Source organism: Amphiura filiformis, chromosome 3 (assembly GCF_039555335.1).
Source record: "Amphiura filiformis chromosome 3, Afil_fr2py, whole genome shotgun sequence".
NCBI classification, from domain to species: Eukaryota; Metazoa; Echinodermata; class Ophiuroidea; order Amphilepidida; family Amphiuridae; genus Amphiura; species Amphiura filiformis.
This window is the reverse complement of record NC_092630.1, coordinates 36,480,196-36,501,938: the sequence shown is the minus strand read 5'-3', so window position 1 is coordinate 36,501,938 and position 21,743 is coordinate 36,480,196. Positions and strand designations below refer to the sequence as shown.

Here is a 21,743-nt window from a genome sequence, read left to right as displayed (position 1 = left end):
TATTAGTTTTGAGAAAAATTCAAAAATAGACACAAATTTATAGAGGGGTGTAGTACCCCCTGAACTGTTGGTTTTTTTGTTTTTTTTAAAGAGTATAAAACATTTGAATAACATTCAAAAAGTCATTTTTGATAATAAATTCGCTGTAAAACATCATAATAGAACATTATTTTAAAGTGTTGACAAAATATATTGCATGAACACTGAATACAAAGCAATATGGCTTTGCTGCAACTTTCAAATCTTGAGGTACTTTCATCTAAATGTACGCTGCGATATCAATATTGGGACCATTGCGTCACAATGAGGTGTCATAATGCCCAGAAATAAATTCTGCTTCGACTGCATATTCCAAATTTGAGTTACTCCTCTATGTAATTTTACACAAAATTAGGGTTAGGGTTAAGGCTAGGATTAGGGTTAGCATTAGGCTTATGATTAGGATTAGGGTTTGGATTAGCTTACACAAAATGAAGGATCACCCTAAATTTGGCATACGATCATGAGGAATAATGGCCATTATTAAAAGGGGGTAAACAGGCCCATACGCAGGATTTTTTTGGGGGGTGCTGATTTTGAAAAAGTTGACTTTTTTCCCAAGGGGGGGGGGCAATTTTGTGAAAAGTGGACTCTCTTCCCAAAATTTGAACCATTTTTGACCAAAGAAGCATAAAAACTTGATTTTTTCACTCGCTACGCTCGCAATTTGTGATATTTTGGGACTTTTTATATATTTTTGCAAATTTGAGCGGAGCGACGCACCCCTCCCCCCCCCCCTGCGTACGGGCCTGGGGGTAAATACTTTTGGTACATGTTTAATTAAAGTGGTTGGTTTATTCAGGCCTCATTAGCCTTCTGGTCAACTCCTCCGTATTGTCTTTTTTGTTTGCTGTTTGTTTTGATGTACAATTTTTATATATGTATATGGAAATAAATAAATTTGAATTTGAATAAAGTGTATGTAGCTGGGAGGAAAAGCCGTTCATCATTTGCAAATTTTGACCTTTGGTATTGGAGATACACATTTTTCCCCAAAAATGTATATCTTCATTCGAAAGGTCAAAATTTTCAAATGATGAATGGCTTTTCTTCCCAGCTACATACACGTTAATCCTAGCCTCTTGCTCCCTAGGTGCAGGCATAGTGCAACATGAAATTTTCATCCTTATCATGTAAAAATTGTACTGAAATATTTAATTTGGAATTGTTCCATGAAGACATATAATGAACCTGTAAGTATATTTTTACTGTGCCAATTATACTTTTTAAAATTACCAGCCCTTTGTAACTCTACATCCCCTGGCTACATGAGCGGATATGAAATGACACTTAAAAATGAGAAAATGCAGATTCAGAAAAGTTATATTCACCAGTGCATAGTTTATTTTGGAAGCTGCTTGCAATTTACTGCAACTTCTCTGTCATCAGTGTACATGAAAAAAAAAAAGATATTTACACTGCTTAAAATGACAACATAGACACATTCTCAACAAGTAACATATTTTACACTGCTTACAATGTTGACATACACAATGTTTATAACAAAATTGGTGACCAGACTTGATTGTACTTTTTTACGTGGGTGCATTTCCTTTTTAGTTGTAAAGCGCAATGGGCCATCTGCAATACAAATTGCGCTGTAGAAATATTGATTTATTATTATTATTATTATCACTTGTTCGGAGTGAAATTGTACAAAATAATGCATGTGTACTCAGCTGAGATGTTGATTTTTTATGAAAGAGACGAAAGGCAGATACCCTCCACAAAAACATTACAATAGATATTGATCTTATTTACAATAACAGTAATATAGTTGCTCAAACTACAAATTATGTTTTTGTAGAGGGTTTTTGCCTTTTACCTCTTTCATCAAACAAAATGCTCTCATATACTTCTAGATGGAATTCTATGGCATTATTTAGTTAAGACTGATACTTTGTCAACATACAAAATATAGACCATACAGTACCATACGGTAAAAGCCTAACAATTCCCACAGATTACAAGCCGTACAGTTACATCAGTATCTGTAAACCACAACAAAATGTAGCAGTGCAATTTCATAACCAAAACTTAAATTAAACTACACACACATAATGACACATTACTGTAAGTTTCATGTGGAATATAAGAAAATAGCTTTTTTCAGTGAGTGTTTCATGTTTCATATTTACACAATTGCAATAGAAAGATTTCACACATTTAGGTTGCACATTTTTTTCACGAAAATATCGACAAGAATTTCCCAAATCCTTCAGATAATCATTGGGCCACTGGACATTGCAAACTCAAATGTAAGATTTTGACATTTGAAATTCCAATGTACTTATAAAGGAGGACCACTTATCTTGTTGCCATGATCGCTAACCATTTCGAAATCATCGCCCAGAAGTGAAAGAGCTATATCAATGAAATTTTGTCAGTGCAATCACTGGTCCTTATGTACATTATCATTATCCTTATGTACATTATGGTCCAAAAATGGGCTCATAAGTATGTTTACTTTTTTTACAGGTGGCACTAGATGCCAATAACCTGCTGCCCCAGTTACTGCGCATAAACTGCAAGATTGAGAAAATTGAGGCAAGCAGCGTTATTAAGATCCTGCTTTTGAAGGGTTGCAGTGCCTAGAAAATTGATGATGAAATGAAAGTTATCTTCGGTGGTGATTGTGATATGTCACTGTCGCTTTTTGGAAAAGGAATTTTTATTTCATCACAGATTTTCTGGGCACTGTAACCCTTAAAATGGAACTTAATCATGCTGCATGCCTCAATTTTCTCCATTTTGCTGGTTATGCAGTTACCTAGGCAGGTAGTGACATCTAGCTCCTGTAAAAAAAGTAAACATACTTATGAGACCATTTTTGCACCATAGTGTACATAAGGACCAGTAATTGCACTGACAAAATTTCATTAATATAGCTCTTTCACTTCTGGGCGATTTCTAAAACTTTTTGATACCCCCTCGTATATATGCCCAACAAGCAAACAAAATTCTTATACAGCACATCCAAAATGCACACAAAATAGCACATGTAACCTTGATGAAGAAAAATATTCAACTGAATATGCAGTTTAATCAGAAAATAAATGGGTTACTTACATCAGGCCTTGTGTCAGGCCTATTAGTTGCCTGCTGTAGCCCATTGAGATTAAAAATCACAAGCTGCTGAAATACACATTCAGCTAAGCTGCTTGTGGTCTATCCAGTTTTATACTCATCAAGATTACTCATATCAACAAACACACATACAGATATCAAATTCATATAATTCTGTGAACAGCAACACTCGTTCATGGAAATGTTTCTTGAAACACAACAAATTTAGTTAGCTGATGGTAAGATTGATACTTAGTACTGGCCATAAGAAGTGGTTAACTTCTCTTCTGTAAACCTTTAGGTCCGTATGCACAAAAGAGTTCGACCGGGTTTAAAGTTAGACCTGGTCTAAGTGGAATTTAGTTCCACCAGGAATGGTCATTTACTCTTATTTCCTTCCAAGATTAGCTAGCAAATTCTAAAGATATAAATGTGAAGTTCAAAAATAATAAAAATTAACTTAAGAAAATGTAAAGAAAAATGTCCTTTCTCCTGGTACTAAATTCCACTTAGACCAGTTCTAACTTTAGACCCGGTCTTTTGTGCATACAGACCTTAGACCTTTAGGGAAGTTTTCTCTTTCCTTGCAAAATGGACAATAATTTTAAATTTAAAAGTATTAGAATTTATTTTGTGAAACATCCAACTGAGAACTGCACAAATTTGATTTGTACAAAAATGATTACAATGGTTTGCAAACAATCACTTTCAATCATTTGCCAATCTTGAAATTCATTCCTTTCTCTTGCAGAGAATGTGCACCATATAGGACCAGTCAAGGTTATCATATTATTATCAGTACTAATTCTAATACAATTACCAAATTATCTCCTCACAATACACATCAAGAAGTAAGTAATCTTCTATGTTAAGTCTATACTTCGTTTCACCTTAACTTTGGGGAGTGACATATGTGCATATTTGGCTAGTCGCCATTTAGAATCAAATGTGTTAACTTATTTCTGCACAGCATAAACATGAATGTACAAGGCCAGTACAATGATGTCACTACCAAACTTGAGGTGAAAAAAGTCTAGTTTATTGCTTTCACACTCTTGAAATGGTGCACAATGATTTATCATTCCTCAGTAGTATCAGAATCACTGCACTTCTCTTCTCAGTACAATACAGTAGGATTTTAAGTTTTTAACTTTGTGATCCATTATGATCAATCGCACAAGTACTATTCCTTTTTCCCAATAAAGTTTATAATACAGTTTATAATCATATTACAAGATCTCAAAGATATTCTACCCAAACATTACCAACTCAAAATTGCACCATAAGTAACGCTATTGGTAAATCTGCAAATATTGGTTTGTAGCTTACGGAGGGCAGATAATGTATGAACCATTGCCAGGTACATAGCAAAATAATTCTGGAGGTACATTAAGTTGCCTCCATGTGTGACAGGCATATATAGCGGAGTCTGTTCACTTTGATTCTAACTTGTAAGCTCCTCAAAGACTCTCGGAAGTTCTGTCACAACTCTTTTTTTAATTTTAAACAAGAAAGTCTTGAAGAATAATCATGTTTTTTGCCATTACCCAATAAGTCACTTAGAAAGCATGGAATAATTCTGGAATACCCTGTACACTACCCTAACTATAACCTTAACGCTGACCCTAACTCTAATCTAACACACAGGGTGCGTGAGGTAAACCAGCACTATTCCGGAAGTACTATATGCAACACAAGGATTTATATTAACACATTGTCTTGTAAAACCTTTCTCCAGTACTTACAAAAACACAAAAATATCAGTAATCTATATAATGGTAACATATTTCGTTGTAAAACACTTTGCTTCCCCAATATCCCATAACCAGGCACTTAATCATGAATAGAAAGATACAAGTGTTTTCAAATATACTTCTTGTTTGACACACATTATAGTGACCGTCCTTCTATGAAGCAGTGGCATGCACATATGTGACACAATCTGGTCCACGAAGGCCAAAGGAGGTATTTTTGAAAACAGAGTTACTATAATTATTACCTGCAAACATTAGGCTATTATACACTGAAAACACCAATGGTCTGGCATACTTGGTTCTAAAGTTATGAAGTTTTGTGATATTCTTATGTATTTGATTGTTTTTTACTGCATATTTTTGCCTATATCTCTGTTTGAAATTTGCCGCCTTTGGCCTCCATGGACCAGATTGTGTCACATATATTTACCAGTAGTCACTTTAAATAATTGCACTCATTGATTCATAATTATACACAACTGTGTGGATATCAAAAGGGTGAGACTAGGGGAGTCCATAATCCATATGGCCCTGTGCCCAAAGTTATACAAAATCTCCAACATTAAATGGTCATGAAAGGGGTGGGCCCCTAACATGACAATCCAATGTGGCAGATTTTGCATACCTCTGGTATTTTTGGTAAAAGGACCAGAACTGAATGATTATTGCCTCTTCATGTATTAGCATTACAATGATTTGTGCAAGTAGCACTCAGCAGGCACTTTTGGGAAGCGCTACTCTGCGGTGTATGTACATAATCCAATACTTTATTATAAACTTTTAATAGGCAAGTTTCATAACATTGTGGATTAATATAATGGCATACACACAGTTGAGTACAGAACCTATATCAAGTGAGCTTTACCACTTTGCATAATTATTTTTATCCTGGTTTACTTGTTGTGAATATATGAGAGCATAAGTTAAGACTATATTTAGCAAAATCTAATGTCAGTGTTTGTTCATTGAACAAAGTGTAATAAAGATTTGCATATTTTTATATTGACTTCCTCACTTATGAGTTTAATATTGTTTTTATGCATATACTTGGCCAGTTAAAGTATCATAAAAATTGAATTCACTATATTGTCAATATTGAGCATAAAGACAACTAGTAGTTTTTTGGGTTTTTTTTTGTATCTTCAGCTACATCATAATTACACAGCAGAACTTTGATATGCATAATACCTTTTTTGCACATCCAATTTCCTTTACTAGAACACATTCCTTCAGCACATGTTATGTATCATATAGGTGTAAGTTACTACACAAAACACCCATTTCTCAGTATAAGTAGAAAGATTACAATGACTATAACTTGAATTACAATTATATAAAAAATTCTGGAATACTCCGAGCACTACCCCGTCTATAACCTTAACCTTTACCCTGACCCAAACTCTAATCTTACACACAGGGTGTGTGGGGTAAACCAGAATAACGCTAAACTGTACAGTAATATATCTTGGGCTTTTAGTTTTATGGAGAGTGACATACAGGCCCAAGGCTCTCCTTCAACTATAGTTTGATCAGCTCGTAATTGGCGGGTCTTGTAACATCGCGGATTAATATCAATATATTGGAGAATTGTCTTGTGACATCTCGCCAGAAGTATTACAAATTATTAATTGAAGTCCTATACTTTGTCTACTTTCTTTAACACGCACAGTATAGACCAGGCAGATCAATTATACCACTCTTAACATTGGTCTACTTTTTGGCATAGTGGTAAAAGCCTAATAATTCCCGCCGATTACAAGCTGATCAAAGTATAACATTGCAAGAGTAATTTATAGCTCACCTAGTAATATGGTAAATAAAATATATTACCATTTAAATCGCTCTCCTGGCAGATCTCCTTACCTCACTCAAGAGATTGATGTATAACTTGTATCTTTAACAATAACTGTCTAACTACTCTGGATGGACTAAAGACTAACAACACTGTTAGATTCCAAAATACCATTTTGCTTTGCAGACTTGGCAAAATTACTGGAATGATCCTCCATGACATTGTTTTCATCTCTCTCTTCTTCTTCCGGTGGATGAACTTGTCTACATGACGCTCCTTTACATAGGCTCAGTTTAACTAGTTGCTTATTCTGGTCGGCTAAAAACTCTGGAGTCATTTTGTTGATTATGTTTGTCAGCTGATGAGGATCGGATGTAAAATTGTAAAACTCTTGAAAGTTCTGAGAAGAGAAGTATAAGACAAAAATAAGTTAATAATAAATTCATATCAACATGACTGGTGACCAAATCTGACCCTTTTTTAGCTTTTACATTATACTAATTAGGCGTAGCTCTTAATAAACTGTTCTGTGATTGAAAAATTTGAGAACCAGAAAGCTTAACTCACAATGAATTTTATATCACAAAACAAAGACAAGTTCAAAGTTTCAATGCAAAAGTAGGTTAAAATTGACTGACTTTTACTTAACGTAGCAGTCATTCTAATGAATTGGCCATGGGCCATTTAGAATGCAGCACTGCCCCTCAAGTGGAGCATGCTCTGCCAGTTGAGAACCTCTGGTGTATAAGTTCACTGAAATTGGAATTGCAGTAATTGTGATCAGCTTGGGTTCAGCATCTAATATAAATCCTGGTTTGTATTCATTACTATGAAGTCATTGACCGTTTTACCTATCAAGACATACCATCAGTTGAATGCAAGAATGTTGTAAGTGTGTACTTAATTTTGGTTCACCTCAAGTTTGATAGTGACGTAGGTGCTCATTTCACTGACGCAGTATCATGCGTGTACAGTTAACTGTGTAGAGCATTTTGTCGGCATGCTCATGCGACTCATAGACTTGAGGTGAACCAAAGTATAACAAGAACCTTCTTGCATGCAAACATTGGGCTATTCTAGTTGAAATCCATACACCCTCTATGGAAGACATGACCTTAATCTCCCACACAGGGGGTGATGATTTCAAATGGAGTCACCCATTCAGGTATCCCCATTTGAAATTCACACTCCTTGTGTGGGAGATTAAGGTCATGTATTCCATAGGGGGTGTATGGATTTCACCTGGAATAGCCCATTACAGGATCATGAATCTACCTCATCATCTTCAAAGGTACAGTAGATATAGTTGTGTCCCTCTGATAGTGTACGTATACATGAGTATGTGTTGTTGATGGCATCTTCACATACACACGAAGGCCTACAAGACTTCACAAGATTCAAACAAATATATGCCACATGTCTTATAAATGACTGTTATACAAGTTGATTACAACATGACTGGTGGTATTTCATATATATGCTCTTCCTTATGAAACAAATTGCAATAAAATATTTTCTAGACAAATTTCTAGTGTAATTTACTTGAAGTGCTTGTAATGCACACAAAGTAGACATTTTTTGAAGTTGCAATATTTTTTTAAAGGAAGGTACTCCATTTTATATCACCACAAGATACCATTTTCCACCGGAGAGTCTGGACTTCCCCATATTTGCATGTCACTCATGGAAGCCAAAATAGTGGTCCTTCAGTTAATTTCACCAAGTGCCTGGTAAACCTTTGCAATGCTCATTCTCAAAGAAATCAATAAACATTCAATTTCAGTCATTTGCTGAAAACCGATGATGAAAGTATTTATTTTGTTGCCCACGCATGACAATCCAGTATTTTATGCCATATTATGCACACTGTTATACATACAAGTAGTCTAGAATCTCTGAGTCTGCACCTCTTTGTTTTCGACATTGTAAGAGCATTCATTGAAATACCACCAACCATTAATGATCATTATTATTTTATTTACCTCATCATCACTGAATTCACAGTACATGGTATTCTCTGTTTTGGTAAGTACTCTCCTACATGAATATGTGTTGTTGAACCCATCTTCGCATACACAGTTGGGGTAGCATGTCTGTATGGAATCAAGTTGAAGTAAACACACTATGATTAGACAGCAAACAATGACTACATTTATTGGACAATGCTTCTCTTTGTTTGGATTTTTTTTAATCAATGATTTAAGGGAACTGGAAGGAGCGTTTTGGGTGTTTCGACACTATTTTTTGTGGGACATGAGAGCACATCAGACATATCGAATTGCATTCTGAATACGAAGAATATCTTTCTGATATCAAATAATTTTCATTTTATGAAATTTACGATATAATACAAATTTTATGACAAATTATTAAAATTTGATATTTTTCCACATTTTTGATATATAACAGTCCTCGAAGCAAATTTTATAAATCTAATGATATATTCTTAAAGTGTATGTAGCTGGGAGGAAAAGCCGACGATCAATTGAAAATTTTGACCTTTCATATTGAAGATATGGATTTTTTTACCAAAAAGGCCTAATTGTTTTTGGTGTTTTGGGAAAAAAATCCATATCTTCAATACAAAAGGTCAAAATTTTCAATTGATCGTCGGCTTTTCATCCCACCTACATACACTTCAAATATAAATCATCAGATTTATAAAGTTTACTTTGAAAGTACTGTTAAATATCAAAAATATCAATTTTAATGATTTGCCATAAAATGTGTATTACATTGCTAATTTGAAAAATCAAATTATTTGATATCAGAAGGACATTCTTCGTATTCAGAATGCAATTCGATATGTCTGAATGTGCTCTAATGTCCCACAATAAATACTGCCCAAACGTTCATACCCCTTCCCTTAATGGAATGGTAATTTTCCAAGATTGTATTGCCATCATGTATAATGTTCTTCAAATTCTAATTTTGTTCTACTTTACCCAATTAAGAAATACTATTAGTAAAAATTCAACTGTGAGGAATGTTTTCTGGTCATTTAAACCGAAGTAATGAGGTAAAATGATAGAAATTCCACTGGCTATCTTGGCCATTTTCAGGAGTTCTATGAGGGATTTAATGTTGTAATATAAATTCAGAATTGCTTGCTATAAACAAATTTGGCTGATTCCATTGAGGTTAATTGGGACATGTGCAGACATTACAAATATTTCAAAAAAATCAGGTTTTAACAAAAAAAGTTTGAAAATCATTTTAAAGGGGCATTTTGTGATCCACAGCCTCATCCCCCACTTTTCTCAAAAAAAGTTGAGATTTTTATATCACTGGAAACCTCTGGCTACATAATGTTTATGTACAAAATATTTCTTGCAGATAAATTCATTTTGCAAAGATATCGTGAAATTTGAATTTCGTTCTGGTGCACCAGAACGAAATTACAACGCATTGTCTATGGAGCAGTGTAATACACATAATCATGCATAACTCGCTAACGCAAAATTGGAATCAACTGAAATTTTGGGAATAGGCTTTTTTCGTGGATATGTACTGAAAAATGTCATAAAAAGAGGATGCTAGGATCACGAAATCCTCCTTTAAAAGATTGTAAATTATGGGGAGGGGCTTTACGAGTTTCATTTTTACTTTTTTGTTTGAAGCTGCTTTTATGCATAAGTTATCTTCAATGCAGAAAAAAATTTGTAATCAGATACCAAAATATTATGATGCACTGATTAGATCGCCCTGGCTGAAATTTGATACACTTTTGATACGTATGAAAAATGTATGAAATAAAAGGCTTTGAATTGGAACCCTCATTTCATACACTTTTATGTATCAAAACTGTATCAAATTAACATTGCATACACATTTTATACATATCAAAAGTGTATCAAATGCTAAGATAATGTATCAAAAAAGTATCAAATGAAATGTATCCTTACATTTCATACATATTTGATACATAATTATATCAAAAGTGTATCAAATAAGTAACTGTATCAAATCAGGGTTCCAATTTAAACTGTATCAAATTAGCGTTCAAATTTTTATCCTTTCATTTCATACACATTTCATACATAATTTATATCAAAAGTGTATCGAATATGTTACTGTATCAAATAAGGGTTCCAATTTAAACTGTATCAAATTAGCGTTCAAATTTTTATCCTTTCATTTCATACACATTTCATACATCATTTATATCAAAAGTGTATCGAATATGTTACTGTATCAAATGAGGGTTCCAATTTAAACTGTATCAAATTAGCATTGAAATTTTTATCCTTTCATTTCATACACATTTCATACATAATTTATATCAAAAGTGTATCGAATATGTTACTGTATCAAATGAGGGTTCCAATTTAAACTGTATCAAATTTTCGTTGAAATTTTTATCCTTTCATTTCATACACATTTCATACATAATTTATATCAAAAGTGTATTGAATATGTTACTGTATCAAATGAGGGTTCCAATTTAAACTGTATCAAATTTGCGTTCAAATTTTTATCCTTTCATTTCATACACATTTCATACATAATTATATCAAAAGTGTATGAAATATACAACTGTATCAAATCAGCGTTCCAATTTAAACTGTATCAAATTAACATTCAAATTTGTATCCTTTCATTTCATACATATTTCATACATAATTATATCAAAAGTGTATGAAATATATAACTGTATCAAATCAGCGTTCCAATTTAAACTGTATCAAATTAACATTCAAATTTGTATCCTTTCATTTCATACATATTTCATACATAATTTATATCAAAAGTGTATTGAATATGTTACTGTATCAAATCAGGGTTCCAATTTAAACTGTATCAAATTAACATTCAAATTTTTATCTTTTCATTTCATACACATTTCATACATAATTTATATCAAAAGTGTATCGAATATGTTACTGTATCAAATGAGGGTTCCAATTTAAACTGTATCAAATTTATGTTCAAATTTTTATCCTTTCATTTCATACACATTTCATACATCATTTATATCAAAAGTGTATTGAATATGTTACTGTATCAAATCAGGGTTCCAATTTAAACTCTATCAAATTAACATTCAAATTTTTATCCTTTCATTTCATACACATTTCATACATCATTTATATCAAAAGTGTATCGAATATGTGACTGTATCAAATGAGGGTTCCAATTTAAACTGTATCAAATTAGCATTGAAATTTTTATCCTTTCATTTCATACACATTTCATACACATTTCATACATAATTTATATCAAAAGTGTATCGAATATGTTACTGTATCAAATGAGGGTTCCAATTTAAACTGTATCAAATTTATGTTCAAATTTTTATCCTTTCATTTCATACACATTTCATACATAATTTATATCAAAAGTGTATTGAATATGTTACTGTATCAAATCAGGGTTCCAATTTAAACTGTATCAAATTAGCATTCAAATTTTTATCCTTTCATTTCATACACATTTCATACATAATTTATATCAAAAGTGTATCGAATATGTTACTGTATCAAATGAGGGTTCCAATTTAAACTGTATCAAATTTTCGTTGAAATTTTTATCCTTTCATTTCATACACATTTCATACATAATTTATATCAAAAGTGTATTGAATATGTTACTGTATCAAATGAGGGTTCCAATTTAAACTGTATCAAATTTATGTTCAAATTTTTATCCTTTCATTTCATACACATTTCATACATAATTTATATCAAAAGTGTATCGAATATGTTACTGTATCAAATGAGGGTTCCAATTTAAACTGTATCAATTTAAACTGTATCAAATTTGCGTTCAAATTTTTATCCTTTCATTTCATACATATTTCATACATAATTTATATCAAAAGTGTATTGAATATGTTACTGTATCAAATCAGGGTTCCAATTTAAACTGTATCAAATTAGCATTCAAATTTTTATCCTTTCATTTCATACACATTTCATACATAATTATATCAAAAGTGTATGAAATATGTAACTGTATCAAATCAGGGTTCCAATTTAAACTGTATCAAATTAGCGTTGAAATTTTTATCCTTTCATTTCATACACATTTCATACATAATTTATATCAAAAGTGTATCGAATATGTTACTGTATCAAATCAGCGTTCCAATTTAAACTGTATCAAATTAGCGTTGAAATTTTGATCCTTTCATTTCATACACATTTCATACATAGTTATATCAAAAGTGTATCAAATATGTCACTGTATGAAATCAGCGTTCCAATTTAAACTGTATCAAATTAGCATTGAAATTCTTATCCTTTCATTTTATACACATTTTATACATAATTATATCAAAAGTGCATCAAATATGTCACTGTATCAAATCAGCGCTCCAATTCTAATGCTGGCCAGCGGGACCGCCCTATTTTTGATACATGCCATTTGATACACTTTTGATATAGTTTTTGATACACTTTTGATACAGTTTTTTATACACTTTTGATAGTTTTTTTTATACACTTTTGATAGTTTTTTGATACACTTTTGATACAGTTTTTATACACTTTTGAAACAGTTTTGATACACTTTTGATACAGTTTTTTATACACTTTTGATACAGTTTTTCAAATTTCAAAATTGGTCCAATCAAGCTCAAATTCAACAAGAATTATCCTTACATGATCTAAACATATTTGCAAACATTAATGACCCCAAAGTGAAGGGGTCAAAGGTCAAATTTTGAAATTAGTCTAATCAAGCTCAAATTCAACACTGCCCTCTACTGCTAATGCTGACCTCTAGCACTTTCCCCCATCACGGAGCAGCTCAATGCACTTTCCCTATCAACGTTCAAAATTACAGCATAATAGGATAAATGTGTGAGAAAGTCTTGCAAAAAAAAAGCAAAACCCAACCAAAATGGAACATACATACATCAGAGGGCCTGCTTGGAATGCAGTGCTTGTCACTGAAGTTGTTACCCTCAATAAAAAGACAAAAAGGCTACCAATAACATCTACTATACAGGCATGTGCTATATTCATGCTTAATACATATACATTGAGGCCCTATATATAATATATAGTAAGCTTACCTTATCAGAACAAAGTCAGATATTTCCTCTTTAATCACAGTCCCTGATTACAACTACATTGTAACCTAATGTGCAGTCTACAAGCATGTTTGTATCTTCATCATGATAAATAAAACACCATAATTTGCTCTAAAATACAGTACATTTCCAAATGCAAATCCTGGTGTTAACTGCATACATGCCACATGGGCAAATTTGAAAATGATGAGTCATTATCTAGACATGTGATCAGTTATTGATACAGTTTTGATACACTACAAAAGGTCAGTTTATGAAAGCCCAATTTGATACACTTTTGATATACCTCTAGCCACCCAAAATAAACTAAGTCCAATTTAATACGCTTTTGATACACTATAGGCAGCCAGAATTTGACCAAGTCCAATTTGATACACTTTTGATATACCTCTAGCCACCAAAAATTAACTAAGTTCAATTTGATACACTTTACATACACTAAAAAACAGGCAAAGTCCAATTTAATACACTTTTGATACACTGTATGCAGCCAGAATTTGACTAAGTCCAATTTGATACACTTTTGATATACATCTAGCACCAAAAAGTTCACTTTGATACACTTTACATACACTGAAAAACTGCAAAGTTCAATTTGATACACTTTTGATACACCACAAGCATGGCCAAAATTAACTAAGTTCAAATTCGATACACTTTTGATACATTTTTGATACAGTTAGGTGGTATTTGATACAGTTTTGATACCTTATATTTTCAGTTGATACATTTTCAATACACCCTTTGTATATCAAAACTGTATTAAATTGCTGTTTGATACAGTTTTAATACACTTTGATACACTTTTGATACACTTCTTGCTGTATAGAATTTCTGCTAGGCGGGAGCTTCTGAATTGGGGAAATCCCTTCATTTGCCTTGTTAATGAACAGGTTAATTATTTTCATGCAAAATTTACAACAGCAAGGTTGTACTTGTTTTATTTATTTATTTATTTATTTATTTATTCACGGTATACAAATAGCCGGCAGGCAGCATAGGCTGAATAGCGCCGGCTTTACAAAATACAATTTACGCATCAAAAATATACATTATATATACACTCAACAATTTACTTAAAAACAAAACAAAAACAGAGATACAGGCTGAGGAGTAAAATACCAGCAGAAGCATAGGATTACATTACTTTTTCAAATTGAGTTTACTGATGATGAGCGGAATGGTGGAATTCTGAAACCTGTTTGTTTTACAGAAGGGTTCAGGAAAAATTCTGCCGTGCGGAGATTGTACTTCATAGATATCTGCTCAGGGAGTAGGTGACGGTGTCTTTCAGAGTTGAGGACCTGCTGGCCAAACTTCACGACCAGATCTTCCCTACGGTTGGCAAGACTGATGATGTTAAGCTCACGAAGAGCAGACTCGTAGTCCTGATAGTCATTGCCAAGGATGATTTTGCAAGTACGTTTTTGAATCCTTTCGATCTGGTGGCTTTGGTTTTTAGTAAGCGCTGGATGCCAAACTGCACAAGCATATTCCAAAATGGGTTGGATATAGGTCTGAAAAATGGCCAGCATATCCTCAACTGGAGCAGAATGTTTACTGAAGAGCATAGAGCATGAATAAGCGTCTACTTGCACGAGATATCATGTTTTTAACTTGTATGTCCCAACCCAGATTATTTTGAATTTCCAGACCAAGTAACTTCATGTGATCGACAGTCTGAAGGACCTCACCACCTAGAGAAAGTTGTGGGAGTTGGACAGGATTTTTCAAAAAATTTACATGCAAAACATGACATTTGGCTGGCTTCAGCAGCATATCGTTGACCTTGCACCAATCATCTAAAGCATCTAGATGATGTTGAAGCTGTTGCTGCTTTGATTTTGTTTTGGCTTGAGTGTTAGTGATCTCTGCCAAGGTGAGATCATCAACAAATTTCCATCGATCGGAAGTAGTTTCGACAGCGTCATTAACCATCACCGTAAATATACTGGGCCCTAACTTTGTTCCCTGGGGAACGCATACAGGTGATGGTTTTAAGGCTAGAAAGCTGACCTTTGTATTGAACGCGCTGTGTACGGTTTGCCAAAAACTACTGATCGCAGGGATTATTGAGGTCTCACTCCAGAAGAGATAATTTTATTTACAGCAACACTATGGTTTATTCGGTCGAATGCTTTTGTAAAATCTATCGCCACTAAAGTAGCATAAGTGGATTGTTTTTCAATACCAGAGATAACCTTGTGCAACATGTCAACAAGATAATGAGTTGTACTTGTACCCTTCACATTGCCATACTGCTTATTGTCAAGAACCGGAGTAAAATCATCCCTTAACCACTCGGCCAAAAATGACTCAAACACCCTCCCTAAGATTTTAGTCAAGGCAATTGGGCGCAATTCATTTGCCGTCAACGGTTTCTTGACTTTAGGCACTGAAATAATTGTAGCAGTTTTCCAAACAGATGGAAATGCACCTTCCTGGAGACCAGCATTGAATATTTTAGTTAGGGGGTCAGCCAACTCGTAAGAGAATTCCTTAATGATCCTAATAGGAATATCTTCTGGATGGCCAGCCTTGGAAGCATTGAGTTTGCTTAACCGATTTTGAACCTCCCAAACATGGATTGTTGGAGGAGCAAGGGCTGGTAATTAAGTAGGAAGGTAGAGATTCCAATCTGAGTGGTGGCAATTGGCAGCAAACATTAGAAAAGTGTTCATTCAGCATATTAGCTTGTTCACTAACAGTGTTACCCAAGAATGACAAGTCAAAATCACCAGATTTGTTGTTGTGACCAGTAATATTCCTGATATTCTTATGCCATTTCCCAGGCTGTGTCTTTTTCAAAACTTCAACATTTTTAGCATAGTAGTAGTTTTTTTTGCTTGTTTGATTTCATAAATAACTTTGTTTCTTAGAGGTTTATAAAGCATCATGTTACCTGATTGGAAGGCATTATTTCGTTCCAAAATGAGTCTACTGAATTGAACCATTTAACCAAGGTTTGTCATTAGATCTGTGCACCACAGATTTCTGGGGAAAGTGTTCTTTATACTTTTCTGAAAGTACATTCTCAAGTGATTGAGCCATAGTATCACATGACGAACCCTGTAAAACACTGTCCCATGATTCACTACAAATCCACTGGCCAAACGTACGCATACAAGAATCTTTTAAAGGCCTCGTGGTTACTTTTTTTTTTTTTGGCTTACAGATCTGGGTCTTAGGCTTCCACACGACAACGCAGTGCTTACTTTTACCAATGGGAGCATGTTTTTCAGGTTTCTCATAATGATCATGGACATCACTCATTATTTTGTCAAGACAGTTGTTTTCATGAGTCGGAAAAGTGACAACTTGGCGAAGTGAAGAGTGATTACATAAATCTTCATCTTTAAAGTCATTAAAGTCACCAAGGATAATAAAGCTAGCTTTATTGTCACCAACTCTGAGCTTGTCAACTGTTGACACAATGTGATCAAGAAGGGTGTCAGCTCTCGGGTCTCTAGGTGGATGGTAAACAACACAGATGTATAAAGAAGATCCAGCAGCAGATGGGCAGGAAGTCTTGATCCATAGAACTTCAAGGTCTTCAGGAACCTTAACATCTGCCACCATAGATGACTTAATGTGTTCACGAACAAACAGAGTAACCCCGCCACCTTTCTGATGTTTTCTATCATTGCGATAACACTGGTACCCAGATATATTGCATATTCCACAATCATCAGGCAGTTCATCATTATACCATGTTTCACATAACGGCAGCTATGTCTGTGTTAGTGTTTTTCATTAGCGTTTCGAACTCGTCCATCTTATTTTTTAGTGAGGTTGCATTAGTTAGTAAAATCGACGGCAGTTGTGATCCTTTTTTCAGGGTAGTTATATTGGTAATCGGCACTTGTGTCAAAACTCTGTATGGTCTTGACTCATTCGTACTGGGTCTATTCGGGCGTATATTTGTTACGACGGGGATACGTATACTACCTCGAACACCACCCTTTCGTCCTCTCGGACGTTTTCGTATACCCAAGTCAGATATATTATGGAACACTTCGTCTGATATTGAATGTTTAGCTCTCATTGAAAGGAGTTCTTCTCTTGAGTATACCATAGTAGGCCTACTATTAGTATTGCGTTGATCTCGATTTTCAAGGCCAGTAGGCCTATTGATTGTTACGTAATCGTCATTCGCATGATGGTGTATAATACATGTCTGTGGTATAGTGGTGGAAGTACACACACACGACGAGCCATTACTAGCATTACTCACGTTAGAAAATTCCAAGTCAAATTTCCCGGCTTTTCGAGTCAAATCAGTTTGCAAATATGTTCTCCCCGCACGGGCAACACCTTCCAATTTTCAATTTACTATTTTCCAGCAATCAAAGCCCGGGAATCAAAGTTGATAATCACCAGTTATAGAGGGCACCCCAATTAATTTCTCAAGGAATGTAATCAGTATAGATTCAAATCTAGGGATTGGTGCATCACTATAAAATATGAAATCAAAATATCTTTAGATTGTGAAATAAATATATAGCACAACAAATAAACACAACACAACAATTTTTTTCCAAGACTTTCTGAATCACGGCAGACACAGACTCTTGAAGCCACTATGTCCAATAGTAGTCTTTGCCTTGCTACTGCCAAGTTTCATAAAGTTTTCACACATCAAGACACATACATAAATTCTTGAAACTTCCAAAATTTTATCCCATCACCAATAGATGTTATGAAATGGATTAGTGGCAAGTTTTATGTTGGTGATAAAGCTTCAAAGTTCAGATCATATATCTGAAGTAGTTCATAAAATTTTCCAAAAATTTGATGGTCCATGCTTGAAAACAAAGAGAATATAACAAACTAGATTCTCAAACTAAAGGTATATCTTGATACATTTGTAGTGCAAAAAGGACCACCCCTACTAAATTTATATCTCATTCAGAAAATGGCACACATATTTTGATGACAAAAAAGTGAAAACAGCACTCTAAAACTCCGACCTTTCAACATAAAACTTAGTTAATATGAAGGTGGTGATTATTTGCTTTCAATTGCTGACATACAGAACTACAGAAGCATGCAGCGAAGGTGGGTTCAACATCTTTAAATTGTTTTCAGCGACAAACCAGTATACAATGCTGCCTCCATATGAAGCCGCAGAACTACCATGCATATACCATCTTACAATGCGAGTCTGTGAACTCAGTGACAGAGGTACCTTCAAAATATATTTGAACTCATATATTTAACAATATCAAAATAATCATGTATTTCATGTCCATTTGTATTCAAAGTTTCTTAAATTTGTAACTTCATACTAATCAGTTCAATCTGTTATAGCCTTTTTAAGCTCTTTCATGCTTTAATTACTGTTCTGTGATGATACTCTTTCCATGTAACATTGTAAAATTAAGATAACGTTCATAGTAAAATTCAAATTGAAAAATCATCTCACGATTCCATTTGCATATCCGAATCATTAATACAAATTTAATCATTCCAATTTAAAAAAATGTTTTCTCATATGACAAAAAATACTATTATAAAAAAGTTGTAACTTTTTTTTTTATTAAAAGTAAATTTTAGCAGGGCTACATGACAGAGCTAAGCTTTTGAACTTAGCGTTATCTGTTATCAACTTAAAAATTTTTTAATCATTTGGTTTCAACATTTGCAAGTGGTTTAGGTATCTTACACATAGGTAGTCTGCATTTGTACAGCCATAGTCCCCATATCGTCTGTACTCTCCCTGGTGTTCTATCAATGCAGCTTTCCGCCATGGCACAGCATTGCCTAAAGAGGTTTGTGCTTTGGACTCAACACCTTTTGGAAGCTTCAAGAATATACCACATATTTCACAAACACATGTAATTAAGAAAATATAAACAGCAATAAAAGCTATTAGTATGAAAGATTGCAAACGCAACAAAAAGGTGCAAGCAAAATGGACATGTCAGGAGTGTACAAAATGGGTTTACTAGTTCAAATAAACCCTAAGTTATTCTGCACAGGCCAACTTGATCACTTTGATGATGTACTGCAGTGGGTCATATTCTCACCTTGCACTGGTTCTCTGCCGAGGACCATTTTCCACCAAAATAATCCACATTGAATCTTTAAGGCTCAATTTGAACTAGCAAAACCAACTTTGTATGTTAGTGATGAGGTTTATACTGCTAACAAAGGACTGGAAATGCCATCATATAGTTCAAAATTTTGTGAACGTTTTGTTGCCAGTGCATATTGCAACTATGCACCATACATGCATATATCGATATATCCCATCCCTGGGAGTGTAGATTTCAAATGAAATCACTCATTCCGGCAGGTAATCCAATTTGAAATCCACACTCCCTGAGTGGGAGATTAAGGTCTTCCACACTGGAAGCTAAACTCACACAAAACTTTGAACTACTGACAGGCCCTAATATGTATAGTCTTGCACACAAGTATCAGATGTTTCAAAAAAAGTTTGTCATTTGAAATGATGCCACCTGATAACTGGCATAACCAACGTCAACAAGCTTACATTTAAAAACTCTGTATGTTTACAGCCAACATAACCACTAGGTGCATATTCTCCATCATGTTCAATGAGAGCTCCGTTCCTCCATTTTATGGTGGTATTAGTCTTTGGAATCTTAAAAGAAACCAAAATAATAAGTATACATATTATATTGAGTGTTACTCTTATCCAACTGATAATATACCAGTCTGAGTAGCAACTATAAGATTGTGACCTACTGTTAATGAAGGAAATGGTAGGGACAATTGAAGAGCTCCTTCAAGGGTAAAATGATCTGAGAACCCCAACAGAATTTCTACATTGGTGTGTCTGAGTCAAACCTGACAAGAGGCAATTCCAATTGAAATCCATACACCTCCTTTGGAAGACATAGGGCATGTGAATTTTGAAAGGAGTTAGGTGAATGAGTGACTACATTTGAAATCTGCACCTCCTGTGTAGGAGATTAAGGTCATGTCTTCCATAGATGGTGCATGGATTTCAATAGGAATAGCCCAATTCATCCAATATAGAAAATCAAGGTTGGAACTCTACAATACCAGCAGATCCCAGGGATAGTGGCTGGATGATGGGAACCTGCAAACAAGAAATGTAAGGATTGGTTTTGTCAGTTGAGGTGCTGTGCTGAATGAATAAAACAAAATAATGAATACAAGTGTTTCATTTCCTGCATACAACCATGCTTGTCCAATCTGACATGCATGTCCATAGGTTAGCGTCATACTAGTATAGTACTACAGGTTGACATCTTACATCTAACAATTTGGTATTCCTTTCACTTTATACTCTCCTGTGTGTGATACAAGCACTGATGTTCTCCAATCAGAAGTCCCTTTGTTTTTCTTAGTGACATAAGAGTTTCATTATAAGGAATAAAATAGTGATGTCTTGAGTCTTACACTTCATGCCAATTCATGGACGGCACAAAACCTCTGACGATAACAAGTCATTTTAAAAATGATGAACCAAACTCAAGACTCAAACTTGTGTATGACTGTAAAAGCAAAAAAGAATATTAATTATGATGTCATGTGATTAGTTTATACAGATATTGAATGAAGTCATCAGTTAGAGATCTAAACTCTGGACATACAAAATGCAATGCATGCTCACCTTTCGATTGGTTTAGTATTGTCCTCAGGTAGCAAGGTCATGAGTTCGCTTTGTATTTTGAAATATGATCGCGGTCAGATCGCGTACAGCTGTCGGCAGCTGTGATCATTCAAATGAAAGTGTGACTATAATTCCTATTTTGTCAGATTCATGAGCAAGAACAGCTGAGAAAGACATAGATTATAAAGTCAACTTAACTCGCCACCATTCTTTTCCATTCTGTCTGTCACCTCATATCACTCTTTCTTACTGTCTATCCCATTCTCATACTCTCTGTCTTGTCTGTCTAACTCTCTCCCTCCCTCAGTCATTCACTCTTATTGGTTTTCTTCTTTTCCACTATGTCATATTGGGATATTCCAGTTGAAATCCATATGCCCCCTATGGAAGACATGACCTTAATCTCTTTCACATTTGGGAGTGTAAATTAAATTTCAAATGGGGTAT

At 34.1% G+C, this 21,743-nt stretch overlaps 1 protein-coding gene across 1 annotated transcript; it reads right to left on the bottom strand.

Moving 5' to 3' along the window:
• Positions 1-1,309: 1,309 nt before the first annotated feature.
• LOC140147228 (uncharacterized) lies at positions 1,310-21,337 on the bottom strand. Its single transcript, XM_072169008.1, has 6 exons — positions 21,297-21,337; positions 20,723-20,807; positions 20,187-20,297; positions 19,353-19,490; positions 7,927-8,037; positions 1,310-7,051 (listed from the first exon to the last, which is right to left on the bottom strand). The coding sequence occupies exons 1-6, from the start codon at positions 21,335-21,337 to the stop codon at positions 6,788-6,790; spliced, it is 750 nt and encodes a 249-aa protein (XP_072025109.1). The 3' UTR covers positions 1,310-6,787.
• Positions 21,338-21,743: the final 406 nt, after the last annotated feature.